The sequence below is a fragment of the Rhinopithecus bieti genome, unplaced genomic scaffold (assembly GCF_001698545.2).
Source record: "Rhinopithecus bieti isolate Rb0 unplaced genomic scaffold, ASM169854v2 scaffold_32264, whole genome shotgun sequence".
Lineage (NCBI taxonomy): Eukaryota > Metazoa > Chordata > Mammalia > Primates > Cercopithecidae > Rhinopithecus > Rhinopithecus bieti.
In genome coordinates this window covers 612,201-629,881 of record NW_016813984.1, presented here as the reverse complement: position 1 = coordinate 629,881, position 17,681 = coordinate 612,201, and the positions used below count along the sequence as shown (strand labels likewise).

At 36.1% G+C, this 17,681-nt stretch overlaps 1 protein-coding gene across 1 annotated transcript in view; it reads right to left on the bottom strand.

Moving 5' to 3' along the window:
* Positions 1-17,681, bottom strand: part of UTRN (utrophin) — a 604,813-nt gene that overhangs the window by 63,950 nt on the left and 523,182 nt on the right. Inside the window, exons 59-61 of the mRNA XM_017849334.1 lie at positions 10,868-11,013; positions 10,004-10,205; positions 3,477-3,562 (exon numbers count right to left, since the gene is read on the bottom strand). Coding sequence (XP_017704823.1) covers positions 3,477-3,562; positions 10,004-10,205; positions 10,868-11,013 — 434 coding nt within the window. The remainder of the gene's footprint in view (positions 1-3,476; positions 3,563-10,003; positions 10,206-10,867; positions 11,014-17,681) is intronic.

Genomic DNA, 17,681 nt, shown 5'->3' with positions numbered 1-17,681 from the left:
TAATACTTTTTGGAAATAAATTCTAAAATTCAAAAGCACTTAAAATCTAAATGTTCTTCATGTGAAATTTTCCAAGAATAGAAGAAAGTGGAGTAAATATTAATTGGATTCTAAAATATTTTCAAACAGTACCTGATATCAGATCAAAATGTATCATTTTCTCTCTCTCTCTCTTTTATTTTTTTTTTCTTTTGAGATGGAGCGTCACTCTTGTTGCCCAGACTGGAGTGCAATGGCACGATCTTGGCTCACTGCAACCTCCGCTTCCTGGGTTCAAGCAATTCTCCTGCCTCAGCCTCCCAAGTAGCTGGGATTACAGGCATGTAACACCACACCCGGCTAGTTTTGTATTTTAGAGAGACAGGGTTTCTGCATGTTGGTCAGACTAGTCTCGAGCTCCCGACCATAGGTGATCTGACCCACATCGGCCTCCCAAAATGCTGGGGATTACAGGCGTGAGCCACTCTGCCCGGCCCATTCTCTCTTTTATAAGGAATATAATGCTAGATCTAATGTCGTCAATGGTGAAATTTCAAACTGAATCAAGCTCAGTGATATTGATACAGTAATTATAATGAAGTATGGCTTTAATTATAAGCATACATAGGGAAAGCAAATTCAATGAAGATAAATTTCATTTTATTATAATTTTTTCACTTAGATTTGGTTAGAGCTCTACTTGTTTCTTTCCATTAAAAAAAGAAGGCTATCATAGACAAAATATTTATCCAGCAGTCTTAGTATGATGTTTATTTTAAACCAGTCCCTGGGAAGAGGTCTGTTAAGTAAATAAAAGTTGATGCATATGTATAATAATCTTTACATAAAAGTGTACATTTTCAGCAAGATCAACTATGCCCAACTTTCCTCTTTTGAGACATAGGGCTATACCACTATGTCACTATTTAGGTAAAACTACTCACAAAACTTAAGGACAAAAGTGTCCTTAGACATTTTGACATATTTCTATAAATCCTTATAAAAGTTCCTACAAAAGTTCACATTCTCAACATTATAGTCAGATACAAAAGCAGTGTCAGGGTAAAGGAATGGGTAATAAGAAAGTCATAATCTAAAAAACTCAAATTCTAATAAATCAGCACAGAAGAGATGCTAATGATAATTTAAAAGGATGGTTTGAAAATGTGTACTTTTTTTTTTTTTTTTTAAGGTCTCGCTTTGTCATCCAGGCTGGAAGTGTGGTGGTCTGACTATGGCTCACTGCAGCCTCCGACTCCCAGGGCTCAAGTAATCCTCCCACCTTAGCCTCCCAAGTAGCTAGGACTATAGGCATGAGCCACTGTGCCTGATCTGTAAATGTGTTTTTGATGAGGCAAGGAAGCTAGCCAGCTATAAGCATAAAGACCAGAGCACTGTTAGAACCTAAACAAGGAATATTCTTAGGAAAGGACCAAGAGAAAAAGGTGTTACGGGGTTAAGACACTGACATTGGGCATTGTATTAATAAAATCAATGTTCAGACAGATACCAATGATCTTGAATGGCGGCCTTGCCATTGCATTTGAAGAGCAAACTGTCTTGAATATTAATTCTAATAAAGGAAATAATAATGAGGAAGTTTCTGATATCAAGGGGGAAATAAAAACTGGAATCAGAGTGGTGAAGGTCCTCAAAGTAAAAAGCAAAACAAAACCCCAGGACATTCCAAAGTCTGGATATCCCAGTAAAGATTTAGATTAAAGATTAAAACCCAAGAGATTTCTTATTTAATTAGTCCTAAAATGGCATACTTTGTGAATTCAATTAAATATGAGAAATTCACTGCAGAGGCTTCTGCTTCCCCTGCCAAAATCTGAAAGTTAATGTTGAATTATAGACAATGAAAGCTTTGAGGTTGAATTTGCATATATTTCAGAGTAAGCGCCACACTATAACTGTTACTTTCAGAGAACCCTAATTATTTCAGTAGCACAAGAAACCCCAAATCAGAGATGATAAAAAATCCATTTCTAATTTTGTAACATTGATATTTTCATTAACATTTTCCTTTCCTGATCATTATAAAAATGATAACTTCTTCAGCTTTGGAAATTACATCTTTTCATGATTATGATTCTGAAAACTACTTAAATTCTGGATAAAGTGCCACAAAGCAAAAGCTCTGTGCAAAGCCTCCTTCTGTATGGCTAACTAGGCTCTCACTCCATCATAGCACCCCATCTCATAATCCTACAATCAGCTTTTCATTTCATATAAATCCACATCTCTTTTCACTGACATTCTTGTCAAACTATGTAGGAAAAACAGGCCATCACGGTCTAGACCTGAAATTCAAAATCAAATAACCTCACAGCAATCCCAGAATATAAAAGCTATTAAAATGTACTCATGTTCATATAAGACACAAAACTGAACTAAGTTTACAGGGCCTATAATCAAATATCCTACTGTTTTTTAGTATCTCTCTATTCACAGAATATCCCTAATCCTCTCCCACAAATGTATGGATTTCTCTGTAAAGAATCATCTCGGAATAAGCATGGTGGGATCAAATTCACATTTTATGGACAAAAATAAATCAAAATATATGTGATAGCAGTTAAGAGTTTGGGGACTCAGCGGCAATTGCTACCATTTATTCAACAATTGCTATTTCTAGGTACCTTAAACATTACTCCTAATTCTTTTCCAAGCAGGAATTATTAGCTTCGGGTTTCAGTTGAAGAAAATTTGCTAAATTTCAGCTCCTTGAACTGTAAAATGGGAATACTATTACCTCTTAGTCGGCAATATTCAATGAAATCACATAACCTGCCCAAAGACACTCAGCTACTAAGTGGCAGCAATTTGAAGACAGGTCCCCTTGGCTCCTGAGCACAAGCCTTTTCCAAAGCCAAGACACCTTTCATTAACTGACAGATAAAGGAACACTATTGATTTATTTGGTAAATCTAAATATAACAAAAATTTAAAAATCATGTTTTATTTTGTCACAATGGTAAAATATGTTTATTTAGGATTAGCATGTATGTCCATAAAGGTTCTAGTTCATCTTTTTCTTTTAAGCATTGGAAGTATAAAGAAATAAAAAAGTTTGGGCTTTGGAGTCAGAAAAACCTAGTATCTAATTCTAGCCCCATCCCTTACTGGCTCTGCAGTCTTAGACTAGATTCTTAACCTATCTCAGCATTAATTTTCTCAGCCAGAAAAATGGAAATCCCAGTGCTTACATTATGGAGGGATTATTCTAAGAATTAAATGAAATATAATTTGTAGTTAGGTCTCACTCCATCCAGGCACCTCATCTCTTAGTTATAATCAGTTTTTCATTTCACACAAAGCCCCAAGTCTTTGCACTGCCACCTTTTGTCCAACTTAGTATAGGCACAGTAAGGTTTAAGAAAAAGAGAGAGAACTATTACTACTAACAAATTATATAATGTAAGTTTCCAGTAAATTGTTATAATCATTATTATTACTAAACACACTATTGGTATATGAAAGGTCTTACATACATCTGTACTTTTCTTCCAAGAGACCTTTGGAGAGAGACATCAATCCAATCTTCAGACTCTGCACTCTAATTTTTCCAGTTCGACCCCTAAAATTATAAGAATGTTAATGTACTAGATGCATTTAAAACCATATACAGCATGTTAATTGTTTCTGAATGTCTACTTTCTTGGGGTAAACCATTAAAATAATTGTATCTTAAAGATGCAACTTTTCTATTAACTTTCAACAACTAGTATTAAACCTATACTGTAATTTCATGACATATATTAACAGGGTGTTTGGCCAAGTCTAGAAGAATACACAGCTTGAAGTCACTTTGTACATAACACATGAACTAAGAAGGACAAATTAAAGCAAAATGACAATGATAATTATAAAGCTGAAAAGATTTCACCTTTAAAAATACTATGAATTAAACCTATCTATTAATAATTGTAGATTCAAGATTCAAAATAGCTACAGCTACACACTTTATACATGTGACTTCATACAGCAAGAAAAATCTAATCATATATCTAAAAACAAGAACACAAACAAGAAAATTATATACTAAGAGCTTACAACTTGCTGAATACTGATTGGTAATTAAGTATTAATTAAGTATAAATATTGATATTTAAGTATTCAGCAAATTATAAGCCCTTAGTATGTCTTTAATTTTCTGTCAATGCAGTTTTTATAAATTACTATTTCAATTTTAATAGTCAGCGATCTTAGACAGATGTGAAATCACTATTTGGGGAAGTATCAAATTATAATTAAAACCAGAATGTATTAAATAACCAACACTAGAACATAGTTTTACACAACACTAAGGAGAGATCATTTCTATTTCACTTATAAGTCGACCAGATGAAACATGTTTTTTTAACTTTAAAAGCACAGAGTTTTCTTAATTTCATTGCTTATCAAAGAATTACTGAGTAATCTACCAAATGTTAGTCACAGTAGTCCCAGTCCTAGGGATTGTAAGATAATTACAAAAATTAATAAGATATTATCCTTGCTATGGAATAACACATAGCCCAGAAAAAAAGCCTTTATTGCTATCTTTTATTATTGCAGATTTAGGATCCATTTTCATTTTAGGTTTTTATTGTCAATTTTCTTATTTGTTTTAAACACACAAGTACAGCACACTTAAAACCTATAACTGAAAGTTTACATAAATATATGAATGTATAAAAGTTAACAATTTGTGCTATTTTAAAAACATAAATATTTGAATCATGTAACTTTAATTTTATGCAGTCTTCTTGCCAAACTATATTTAATCACTGATTTTATTGATATTTTTATTAGTAATACTAATTGATATTCCTCCACTGTCAATTATATGTACTAAAGGAATTTTCTGTATGCATATTACGACATGTAAAGTATGTAATAAATAAGAAAGGCAAATGTGCTTAGGGATTGGTGCAATGTATTTTCAGAGTACTCCCTCAATAGGCAAGAGTTTGTAATTTATATTAAATCATATCTAATAAACTTACTGAACCCTTAGTATGTAGGTATACGACATTCAGAATTAACCTATGAAATGATTAATACTTAATATTAAAATAAGCATAGTCCTTCTAAGCAGACTTTCTAAATTAATATAATCATTCATTTCTCACAATTACAGAAACACTAGTTTCACATTAACTTTACAGAGAGCCATGCTACAAACTGTGTTTCTACTTTATATCTTTTAGAAGTTTCCTAATTATCACATGAAACAGACAATGTTTGCTTCATTTCAAAAGCAGAAAATGTTTACTCTCTGGACCCAGTCAGACAATAGACTTGCAGAGGATAACAGAAGTCTTTGTGAATGAGCTGAGACAAGTACACGAATGTGGCTAAGGACGAAGTGATCCCTACAGGGAAAAATGGTTAAAGCATGACCCCCACTCTACCGTCACAACACAAGAAAGGAATATCATCAGGAAGACAACCGACGCTGTCAATCACCCAGTCATCACACCATCACCAGTTACGAAGGCTTACTGTGATACCAGCATTGCTCTGTGTACTGTTGGGGCCAAGAGAAAAAGTAGAAGACATAATTCCTACCCCACATGAACTCACATACTAGCTGAGGAAGGTAAGATAAGAACACAACTAGAAAATATATGAGACAATCCTTTACGTATGGAAATCAAAAATCAAGTACAAGATGATTGTGGCTGCCTATCATTAGTAATATGTAGTCATGTGATACGTAGTCATTACGTAGTTTGACTATGTAGTCTATACTAATACGTAGTCATTAGTTTTTCAACATGTGACAGAGAAGAGAAACCTAAAATCAGACGTAGAAGGTATATCATGGCATGACTGTCCCAAGTAGGAGAAAGTAGAGTATCACAGAGAAAGCCTGAGCAAAGGCATAGAGGCAGGGGTGTGAGCATCAGAGATAAGACACATTCAGGCCGGGCGTGGTGGTTCATGACTGTAATCTCAGCACTTTGAGAGGCCAAGGTGGGCAGATCAAGAGGTCAGGAGATCGAGACCATCCTGGCCAACATGGTGAAATCCCATCTCTACTAAAAATACAAAAATTAGTTGGGCGTGGTGGTGCGTGCCTGTAATCCCAGCTAATCGAGAGGCTGAGGCAGGAAAATCGCTTGAACCGGGAGTTGGAGGTTGTAGTGAGCTGAGATCACACCACTGCACTCCAGCCTGGCAACAGAGTGAAACTGTCTGAAAAAAACCAAAACCGAAACAAACAAATAAGATGCACTCAGGTGGGACAGAGACTTGCATCAGGGTTAACTGGTTGACCAAACTGTACAGGTTATGTGGGACCAGACAATAAAGGACACTGATGTAAATAAGCTACCTGGATGTGAGAGACAAGCGGGAGACAGTAAAATATATTAGTGAGTGACATAGTCCAGTGTTGAAATATTTAGTCTCCTGATAGTTTTCATAGGCAACTCTTTAAGTTGGTTTAACTGTAAAGACCTTTACTTTATAAAATTATATCATCTTTGGAACGGTGGAAAAAATGACACTGCAGCAAATGAGGTTAATATTTTTGGTAGGAAAAAACCATATTTAAACCAAGTACTCCAGACTATTGCTTTATATCATGATTTAAATGCTTTTGATGTCCATTAAATCCGGAAGGAAGATTGTGAAATTAAGACCTTTTAATCTGGGAAGATGACTGAGGCTGCAAATTCATAAATGAAATCCATTTTATCTTTATGAAGTACTTTATACATATTAGTTCATTTGCCCTTCATAATCACCTTTTGTGTGGTAAGCAAAGTAGATATTTTATTTCAATCTCAATTTTCAGATGAAAATTAAGATGCCAATGTTAAGTAGCTGCCAACCCACACAGCAACCAGAACCAAAATCTGAATTATTGTTATCCATGACAGACGAAAATAAATTTTTTTTACAAAGTTCAGAATATCAGGAGGTGGGTACACGTTAAAATTGGAAAAAAAAAAAACTGTTTACTTAAGTACTATGTTTCCTAGATATGGCAATATGATAAGAATAATCAAATGATTATCAAAAGACTCTGAATATTAGTTCTTTAATTATGACTAATATGAAATAGGTAGATAAATTCTCCTGTCTCACTGGGTAAGGTTTTCAATTAGTAAAGAGAAAAGGGCAGAATTAAAGATCTCCAAATCCTTCTACTTTGAGAATATTGTGATCTGTGTGTGCATTATCAAGAGCTGGCTGAAGCTGAAAACACCAGTTCTGGCTATATCACATGACAGGAAGAAAGGCAGTCACGGATATATGGTTAGTGAGTGAATGTCAGGATGGCTGAATGAATAGAAGTGTCAGAACAAGGTACCATTCCTCAGATTCACAGATATATGAGTCTGTAATGTCCTAATTGGAGGGTAGATAGTAATTTCTATCTGATTCTCAAAATTATTGGTTGAAAAGAGTTAATAACTATTATTTAGAATAAAAAATAAATCACGGTTGTTAGAGAAACCTGGGCAACCAGTTCTGGCCATCTGACACTACTGTCATAAGAGTAACTATTTTTTCCATAGATTAATCCCCAACACTCTTCTCCAAGATAGAAAGCTACATTGAATGGGCACCATTCTGATCCAGCATGGTCTTTGCCATCTTTCTTTTGCATAGAAGGGAGATTAGTCCTGAAAGATTTTTTTTCCTTTGAAATGAAAAATGAGAAATTTTGAGATACTGTCTTTCTAAATGAGAAATAGTGGCAAAGTGTAGCAATTTCCACATTCCCATTTGATGGTGGGAAGTGGAACTGTGCCAACATTTAACTCCCTAGAATATGAATCATGCCATTTCACACACTGCTTCCTCCCAACGAAGTGGCACTATTCCCTTTGGGCTGTCTGGTGAAAAGAGCATATGTGTGCATTATGCACTGAACTGTGTCCCCTAAAATTTATAGGTTAAGGTCCTAACTCCTAGTACCTCAGAATGTGACTGCATTTGGAGATAGGGTCTTTAAAGATGTAATTAAGTTAAAATGAGGTCATTAGAGTGTGTCTTAATTTGATATGACTGGTGTCCTTAGAGGAAAAGGAGATGAGCATGCAGCAGACAAGGAAAAATCATGTGAAGACACAGGGAGAAAACGACCATCTGCAGACCAGAAAGAGTGGCTTCCATAAAGACTCAACCTGGCCAGCACCTGGATCTCACACTCTTAGTGTCTAGAACTGTTAGGAAATAAATTTATCTTGTTGAAGCCATTCAGTCTATCATTCTTTCTTATGGCAGACCCAGAAAACCGAAACAGTGTGTCAGAGCCATGGACAATAGAAGGCAACTGAACCTCTTCCCCAGTTCTTCCTTAAAAGGTAGTTCAAGATGTATACCTCTACCATATTCTATAGTACTGAATGGAGTTCCAAAGTATTCTATGAATTTAGCAATTTTCCTGGGATGTAAAAGTTAAGTTACAGGCTTTGTAGTTAAAACACCTTTGTCCAACTATTTTGATGAATTTACTATGAAAAAGTATCTTTTGAGGATTTAAATTATTGAAGAGCAACTTAATGGTGGATTAAGGCTAATGGTAATATTTTACCTTAGGAGAACTTAAAATGTGCATTAAAATGAAATGTACTAAAAAATATCAGACAGGGATACTGTAAATCCCGTATTCATTATGGTAGCTGAGACTCGTGCTTCAGTGAGTTTCTTAAGAGCCCTCAAGCACACAATGGCTGATTATTTAGAAAGAATTTATTAAGATATTTATGAACACTGAAAGATAAAATACTTTTCTAATTAAAAAAATACAGAGAGGAGAATAGGGAAAGTTTCATTAATTGATATAAAATTACATATAGGTAGGGGAATAAGTTCTAGTATTCTATTGCACTGTAGGGTGAATATAGTAAACAATAATTTATCTCACAGGTTCAAAAGATAGAAGAGAGGATTCTGAATGTTTCCAACATAAAGAAGTAATAAATATTTCAGAACAACAGTTCTAGTTTTCTTTTCTTTTTTTGAGACAGAGTCTGGCTCTGTCACCCAGACTGGAGTGGAGTGGCGCAATCTCAGCTCACTACAACCTTTGCCTCCTGGGTTCAAGAGATTCTCCTCCCTCAGCCTCCTGAGTAGCTGAGATTACAGGTGCCCGCCACCATGTCTGGCTAATTTTTGTATTTTTAGTAGAGAGGGGGTTTCACCATGTTGGTCAGGCTGGTCTCGAACTCCTAACCTCAGGTGATCTGCCCCCCTCGGCTTCCCAAGGATTACAGGCATGAGCCACCGTGCCCGGCCCAGTTCTAGTTTTCTTATTTCATCTTTGCATACTTTAACTCCCTACCAGAACAACAAGTAATTCCTAATGTTTCAGAAATGTCAGCCCACAGCAGGTCTTTCTAGAACTGACTATTTCACAAATGCACTGTCGTTTTCAAAAGGGCCAAAGTAATGGCAAATGAGTTATGCTGGGAGTTGTGAGTGTGCTTTATGTAACAGTGAGTACCTAATTAAATGACAGATATTAAAGTGTCCTGTAGCATAAATTATTTAAAACACCATATATATATATACACATGCACACATAACCACTATGCAAATAAAGTGAATATTAAAAGACTATCTCGTTCATGGCCATTCAAATCACTCTTCAGTTGGATTACAAAGATTGTAGAGCAGATTATTATGAGCTAATACATTATGGTAATTCATAACAATAAATAGAAGATTTTTTATTTTGAAAAAAGAAATACTGTGAGACATTATTAAACAAGAAGGAAGTAGGACTTAGCTATATTGTTTCCCCAGCTTCTTGGCAAAGAATACTATAAATTTGACAGTCTTTGTAAATTGAAGCAAAGTTTTAAAATGAAAGATACACATTCTTTTTTGGTCTATCGTTTGTTAAGAGCTCAATGATTTGTAAAGTCATTCATTTTCAACAACAAACATAAATATTTCCACTGGGAAACTAATTTGAAAGCACTTATTAAAAAATTTCACTTAAAAATCAGACATTTTCTATTAACATATTTCATTCAATGATTGTATTTTAATGAGAAAAATGTAAACTTACGTGTCATAGACATTGAGCAACCAATTGAGACACATATCCACACAGAGTGGAACGTTGACCAGGTCCTTATGCATTTGCTCAAGTCCATCATAAGTTGTTGTCAGACAGTTGATGACATCTGGAACACTGAGGAGCTGGTCATTTTGGTTCAGCTTGTGCTGTTTGAAAATTTCATTTGTTGTACTCAACTCTAAGAGATCCACTAACCAGGGGAGAAGAAGGAATGTGTACAGTCATTACATTACATAACAAAGGCATTTCTAGTCTCAAGTATTTAGTTTGATTCTTCAATTTAGGAATCTATCCTTTTTAGCTAAATTTCAGCTTTTAAAGAAACAAACACATTTCTATTCTTACATTTTACCACACTTTCACACTTTTGAATCTGGACTCTGTCACTTCCCAATCTTATCCCATTTTTTGCTCTTTGGAATATTAATTGTTCCTACGTTCTTTTTCTGGTTTTCCCTTTGCCAGGCTCTTTTTGCTTTTAAATGTAGCAAGGCATAAATCTCTCAATCTACTTCAAATGGCAACACATCTCAAATATTACACTGCTCTCCTCATCTTAACTCCTGCAAACAGCCTGTGAACTGCTCTCTTCATTCTTTGTATCACAGCCAAACTAATTGTTCTCAAGCAGTTTTTTATCATGTACATCATTACACGCCAAGTTTACGGAAGATGCTCCGTACTAAAAAACAGGTTTTGTAGAAAAATAACAGCTCTCCACTGCCTGCTGAATCAAGCCTGATCTATAAGATCACAATCTGGCCCTAACCTGGTTTACTTCCGATGATGCTCTGACACAGAGGTGACCTGTAGCTAAGAAGAAGTACTAGAGCTTCCCAGGACAGTCCCCACATCCATTGGTCTTCATAAACTTGTTCCCATTCTCACTCTTCATGTGCACCATATCTATGGTAGGCATGGCTGGTGCTAGAGCCAGGAGGGTGTGCACAGGAGGCAAAGGCAGATCCCCCGCTCTCAAAGACATACTGATGGCTTTACTAAAAGGAGGAGTAAACATGCCCTATGAGAAGAATATGCAAATTTCTGCTAGAGCTAGTACTTCTAGGAGAGGAAGGACAACTGGAAAAGGCCCTTGGAGAGGTGCGATTTGAAATAGGCCTTGAAAAATGGATAAAATACAAGAGATCCACATGAAGTAAGAAAAGAATTCCAGGTTTAGAGAAGTGCTTGAGAAAAGGCAAGAATTCAATCAAGCCCAGAGGCTCTAAGGAATGGTGGACTGCGGTGTGGGTGATGTGTGGCTTACTCATGAGTGGTGTTTGCCTACAGTGAAACAGGAGAAATGCATGGGCCAGGCACACACTGCCCAAGGGGAGGCCTGCAAAGGCCTGAAGGAGGAGTATAGATGAAAACGACAAAATCTTTTTTTATTTAATCAATTTTGAGTCATTCATTCACTAACTGAAAACAGACAAAGCAGATTACCAAACTACCATGTATCTATACATTTATTGAGTGTGGAGATGACTCTTCCAAATCTAAACATCTGGGTAAGGAAAATTAGAGCCCACATTAACTCAAGGTCTGCTCATAGAAATCAGTTTTTATAAAATTCTTTCTCTGTCTCTGTATTTAAGCTTTTGGCATAAGAAAATTAGACTAGAAGAACTCTAATCTTATTTTTTCTTATTTTTTTAACTTTTAGCATTAAAAAATAAGAGGCAAAGAGAAAATATTTGGTTATATACATATATGCTATATATTTAACTTTTAGCATTAAAATAAGAGGCAAAGAGAAAAAATAAGGTTATATACATATAAAACCAACTTCTCTTCACCTGATGCAAAAACTGTTCTCTCAAAAAAATATGACATATTCTGACAGTTAACTAAAATGAACAAATAGCTTCTTTTGTACTTACCCATTTGTAGCCATTCAATAACTACTAATTTTGAATTTTTAAAGACATATACGAAATGTGTCCATGCTAGCTCTCTGACTAACATAGAATTATTTATTTTTTCAAGTTATCTACACATTAAAAGAACTGCTTTAAACCTGTACAGATTAAATGATTTCAAAAACAACTCAACAGGGAAGACTTTTTTTTTTCTTTTTCTTTTCTTTTTTTTTCTTTTTTTTTTTTTTTTTTGTTAAAAAAAAAGATAAACATTAAAACATACAAATCTGGATAACGAAACAATTCATTTCCTTCAGATGTCAAATGTATCATTGGTAAACTTAAGCTAATAGCAAAAATAAGTCAAATAATCCTCATATGAGTTAGAGATGGTGTCAGAAAAAAACTAAGAACCACTTGGAATTTTCACTGTCATTCTTACCTCGTTTCTTTGCCCTGTACACTTGACTCTGGAACAGCACAAGTTTGAACTGTGAGAGTCCACCTGCACGTGGAGTTTTTCCAATTAAAGTTAACCACTGAGGATGCGTGCCTCTCCTGCCTCCTCTACCCTTTCTGCCTCTGTTACCCCTGAGACAGCAATACCAACCTCTTCTTCCTCCTCTTCAGCTTATTCAACATGAAGTCGACAAGGATGAAGACCCTTTATGATGATCACTTCCACTTAGTGAATATTAAATATATTTTCTTTTATTATTTTCTTGATATTTTCTTTTCTCTAGCTTACTTTGTTGTAGAGTAAGAGTATACAATACATAGCATATCAAATATGTTTTGACTGTTAATGTTAAGTTTTGGGTGTCAAGGGTCAACTGTACAGTGTTCAACTGTAAACCTCTAGAGGGCAGAAGCAAAGTGCCTGACAAAGGAAAGTGTTTAATAAAGGGCAGTAGCTAGGGAACTACAGCTCCCCACAGACACCAAGGAACATATTCAAATATGGCCAAAAGGCTCAAAGTTTTCTGAATTCCAACATTAATTATGCCAGTGACACAGCACTACTATTGGATCACCACATGGCATCAGGTGACAACAGACCAAATTCCAAAAAGTCCATTTCCTGCATCAGGCTGTCCCTATATTTCTTTCTGAAGTCTCCCTGGTGATACACTCTGTAGCTGTAACACTGATTTGCCACATCCCACAGACTATCATGTCTTCAATTTTTAGTGATTTACTCTGACACTTTGTCTTAGTGCCTAAGTCAAGCATAAATCTTCCTGAAGTGTGTCACATTTACGTACCTTTAAAGAACTGACTGCATTTAAATCATAGAAAATTATGATTAAGATTTTCTAGTTTAAAAGGGAGACAAATGACAGCTCAGTCATGTGGTAAATGAAACAAACAGCAGAATCATTTTCTATCCAACTTTCTGACTTTTTCTTTAACCCCACATATAAGGCACAGGGGATGGAATAGAAATGCATCATCATTCTTCCGCTCTGCAAAACAATGAACACTGTTTAGCACTCAATCTTGGGCTTCTCTGACACTTCTCCAGGTATCAAGCTATGTAGCCATTCTTTTTTTATTATTATTATTTTGTTATTATTATTTTAGCATTTCCCCTATCTCCTCTTCCGCAGAAATATAGGCAGAGCTCAAGGTTTCACATCTGGCCTTTCACTCTGTGAGTCTGAGGCCTTCACTCACTCCCCTTACTTCTGCTATTGCTTCTCTTTGGATGGTTCCAGATTCTCTTTTCTCCTGTTGATCTCCTGCCTCAACACTTGACCCGCGTATCATTGCTCTGATCCCTACAAGAGCTACATAATTCTCTTTCAGGAACCTCTACCCATAAAGGCCTGGCCTTCTTGTCATGATGAAATCCAATCTGCAAACCATGAAATATCCTAACATCCTTCCTTCTTCTACCCTCCACAATTTACCAACTACCCAGTTCCCCCAGTCATCAGTTCTCCCCCAGGCAGCCTTAAAAATCCAGACCCTCATCTCCCTTCCTGCAACTCCCAGTCAGCTCAGCCTGGCTCATCCTTTGCCTGAACTATTTACCCATTCTCTGTTCTCTGCCCTTTGGTCTTGCTTAGCTATTCCCTAAAGCATACTTCCACCTCTGGCCCTATCTGTAAACTCCCACAATAAAGAAAATGCCTCATGGCTTCCCGTTCTACAATGAAAAATATCCAAACATGAAATACAACACAATAAGAACTTGAGGAACAAAATAGAAAGGAATTTCAGGAAAGAAATGACCTTCAAATTGACCTAAACTAACTTTAAGGAAATTTCTGGATATTGGACAAATAGCTAAGCTATTCCATTCAGACTCTATAACTTGATGTTCCCTGAACACCATCCACACCTTAATTCTCACACAGATAACTCCTTCCCTTCTTATCCCCAGTTAACTGCCTCATGCCTAAATCCCAGGTGCCTTTTATAGCCTGGCTCATATGCCCACTAATCAAGGAAACCTGCCTCCTTCTTCATAATGAGGGGACTCTCTTCGTCCTCAGAACATACTTCTCTTTTGCTTTCTGTTATTACCTATCACATAAAGTTTCAAAATCAAAATACAAAGGAATACAGAAAATACATATGTGTGGTCTAAAAGAAAATAATAGAACAAATAACCATTAGTCTATCACACAGCTAAAAAAAATAGAATGTTACCACTATCTTGGAAGCCCTTTGGAAATCCTGCCTAATTACATCCTCTTACAATTACGGGGCTAACCATTAACCTTTGCATTTCACTTTCAGTTTTTAAAAGTGTCTATGTGTCCCTAAAAAATAAAGCAGTTAGGTTTGCACGGGTTTGAACTACATATAAATGGAACAAAGTGGCAGAAATTTTTTTCTGCTATTTAATCTTTTCATTTAATTTTATAGTTCTAAGATTAAATCATGTTGATGTTGATTACTAGCTCATTGATTTTTGTTGCTGTACTATATTTATAAATATGCCAGAACTGAATAAGTTTACTATTAAAAAGTGCTGCTATAAATCTCCTTGGACACGTCTTCTGGCGTACTGCTATATAACCTTCAAACTCAAATCATTCACTCAGTGTGTCCTAAGCAACCCCTGCTCTGTGCCAGAAATTGTCTGAGATCCTAAGTAGAGAAGAACACAGACTTATCCCTCCCATGATGGAGAAGCAAACAATAACTAATAAACAGAATATTAAAAATTATGACTGACACTTTGCCTTAGTGTCTAAACCAAGCACCAGAAGTGTCATTTAAGGAAAAGAACAGTTCTACAAGGAGCCGTAGAAAACCTCATTAAAAGAGAGGTGATCCACAACATTGAGAACTACAGGAATGAGTGTACCAGCCAAGGGAAGAACAGAAGTATTAAGTTGGTTCAAAAGTAATTGAGGTTTTTGCCATTACTTTCAATGAAATATCCTAACTTACTTTTAATGGCAAAACTGCAATTATTTTGCACCAACCTATACAAAGAGCTAGGACAAGTGCTTTTTAGGCAGGAGGAATGGAATACAGAGTTTGCCATTTCTATCACTAAGTGCATGATGAAATGGTGATACCCCGGTGGAGCAGAGGGAAGGAGGTGGACAAAGAGGTGAGCCAGGCAAAGACCATTCTGTTCTGCGGGCACCAGGAATCTTTTGTAAGCAGGGCATTGGGTCCCTGTGCAACGTTCTCCAAATATGAGTTCCTTGATTGTGAGAATCAAGTCCCTTTATAATGTTTTATTTCCTGCACAATCTTGGAGCCCAACAAATGAATGAACAATGACACTGCCCTCTGCCTTATGCTGGGTGGGGATTTGCACATAATGAGAGACAGCCATGACCAAAAGTAGTTCACAGTGGAGACAGGGCAATCCACCTAACATTATTCGAGCACACAAAGGCAAGCACTTGCCACTAAGGTGAGAAAACCTGCTATTACAGGAAATCATAAACTACTGGGAAAACGGTGGAGACAGGTAGGATTAGCTTGTAAATGTTTCCAAAAGAGGTAAATCTTTAACAGTATTTGGGAGGAATAAAGGGTTATAGGCCATTGCAGAGAAAGGGTCAGGGTATTTCTAGTAAATGGAAAGGAAGGGAGAGGAAGAAGCAGATTAATAATAAACTGGTGAGCTCCAGGAGTGGCCCACAGGCCTTGGCTGGAGGGTAGTGGGAGAAGGCAGTGGGAAAAGTGAAGGCCAGTTGTCTCTGAAAAAAGCACCTCAGATACTTGAAATCCAATACAAGCTAGCTCTTTTCTGTCATTTAGTTGTTTGTCACTACCAATTTAGTTTAGAAGTTGGAGGGGTCCCTTCTGTTCATCTCAGGTTTGAGGGGAAGAGCTGAGGAGGGGGTTTTTTTCTTTAGGAATCCAAAGAACCAAGAGAAGAAAACACCAAATGTGTTCCTATGTTTATCCACCCAGAAGTATTGTTGAAAACTGGAACCATGTTCATAACGACACAAAACAGTCTTCTGTCAATGGAAATTTTGTGGCTGAGTCTTCTGTCCTCATTTTACAGCTCATCAGGCCTGAGAAGAACTTCCATACCCATCAGGTGGATCCTGGAGGTGCAGCTGAGACTCTTTCAAAACTGCTATCACCATAGACTCCTGCGCAGACCAAACATCCCTTTTGTGTGTTCATAATTTACTTCCTATTCTCTTTTCACTCAACATACTGATCAGTAGCTAGAGTGTGGTGGCTTTCTTTTATTTGTCCTGGTAATTCTGCAACACTTGCTGCAACTACTACAACCTGCTAATTATCTTTGAGGTTCTGTGGATTATGCAAGAGTCAAGGTCATCTCATTCTTCCTTGCATTGCCTTATCTGGAGGTGTCTCTCAGCCCTGTAGACCTCTCTTCCATATATAGCTTAAGCTTTTCTTATTTTCAAGCTTTGCATTGCTGTTTTCTCTGAATGACATTATACCTCTCTTTCCTCAACTCTCTTCATGTAGCCAGCTTAAAATCTATTGCTAATTTCTGTTGACTTTCAAGGAGCAGATTTTTCAACCCTAACATATCATTTTTCAAAGCATAATTTTCAAAGCATCACTGAACTGCCTAGACATATATTAACAGTTAACAAAAGGTAGCAAACAAGAATACTTGGATCTTTTCAATTTACCCTATCTTAAAAGAATAGGTAAATATCACTTTCCATATCAACTATCTGACAAGGTCTAGGGTAGACTCAATCATTAGAACTACAACCACAAATAGAATCCAGATAGCATAAATCTATATGCTAAGTATTCACACTGCTACTTAATTTTAGGTTATTTTGGGGGGGAAATATCCTTTTGATGAAAGGACTGTCACAGAATTCCACTCTGAACACATCCTCCACAGGAAAAATGCATTGATAATACTAAATGTCTCAAGATATATTTAAAAGAAAACAGAGCCTTTTATCTAACTTGTTAAGGTGCCAGTTCAAATTTAGATCAGGAATGTGATTTTTTAGTGTTTCTTTATATACATTTGTCTCATACAAATTGAGACAAACTGGAACTCTACACTTCCAAATGGGCAACAGGTACTGAAAACACATGACTTAATACTTTCTTTGATTTAATCCTCTTAAACTGGGTGGCAGCACAATTTTTGAAAAAGCTTTTTACATTACTGCTGTGTTTTGGTTAATTTTGTTCTCCAAGTAAGAATGGCATGTGTTTAGTACTGCACACTGATGGGGCAAGTAATAAAACATTTATAGAAACAAAACCAACTCCTTGAGTGAGGCACACTGAAAACCAGATTAACTCGGCAAACACTCCATCCTCTTCATTTATCTTTCTCTCTCTCTTTTTTTTTTTTTTTTTTTTTTTTT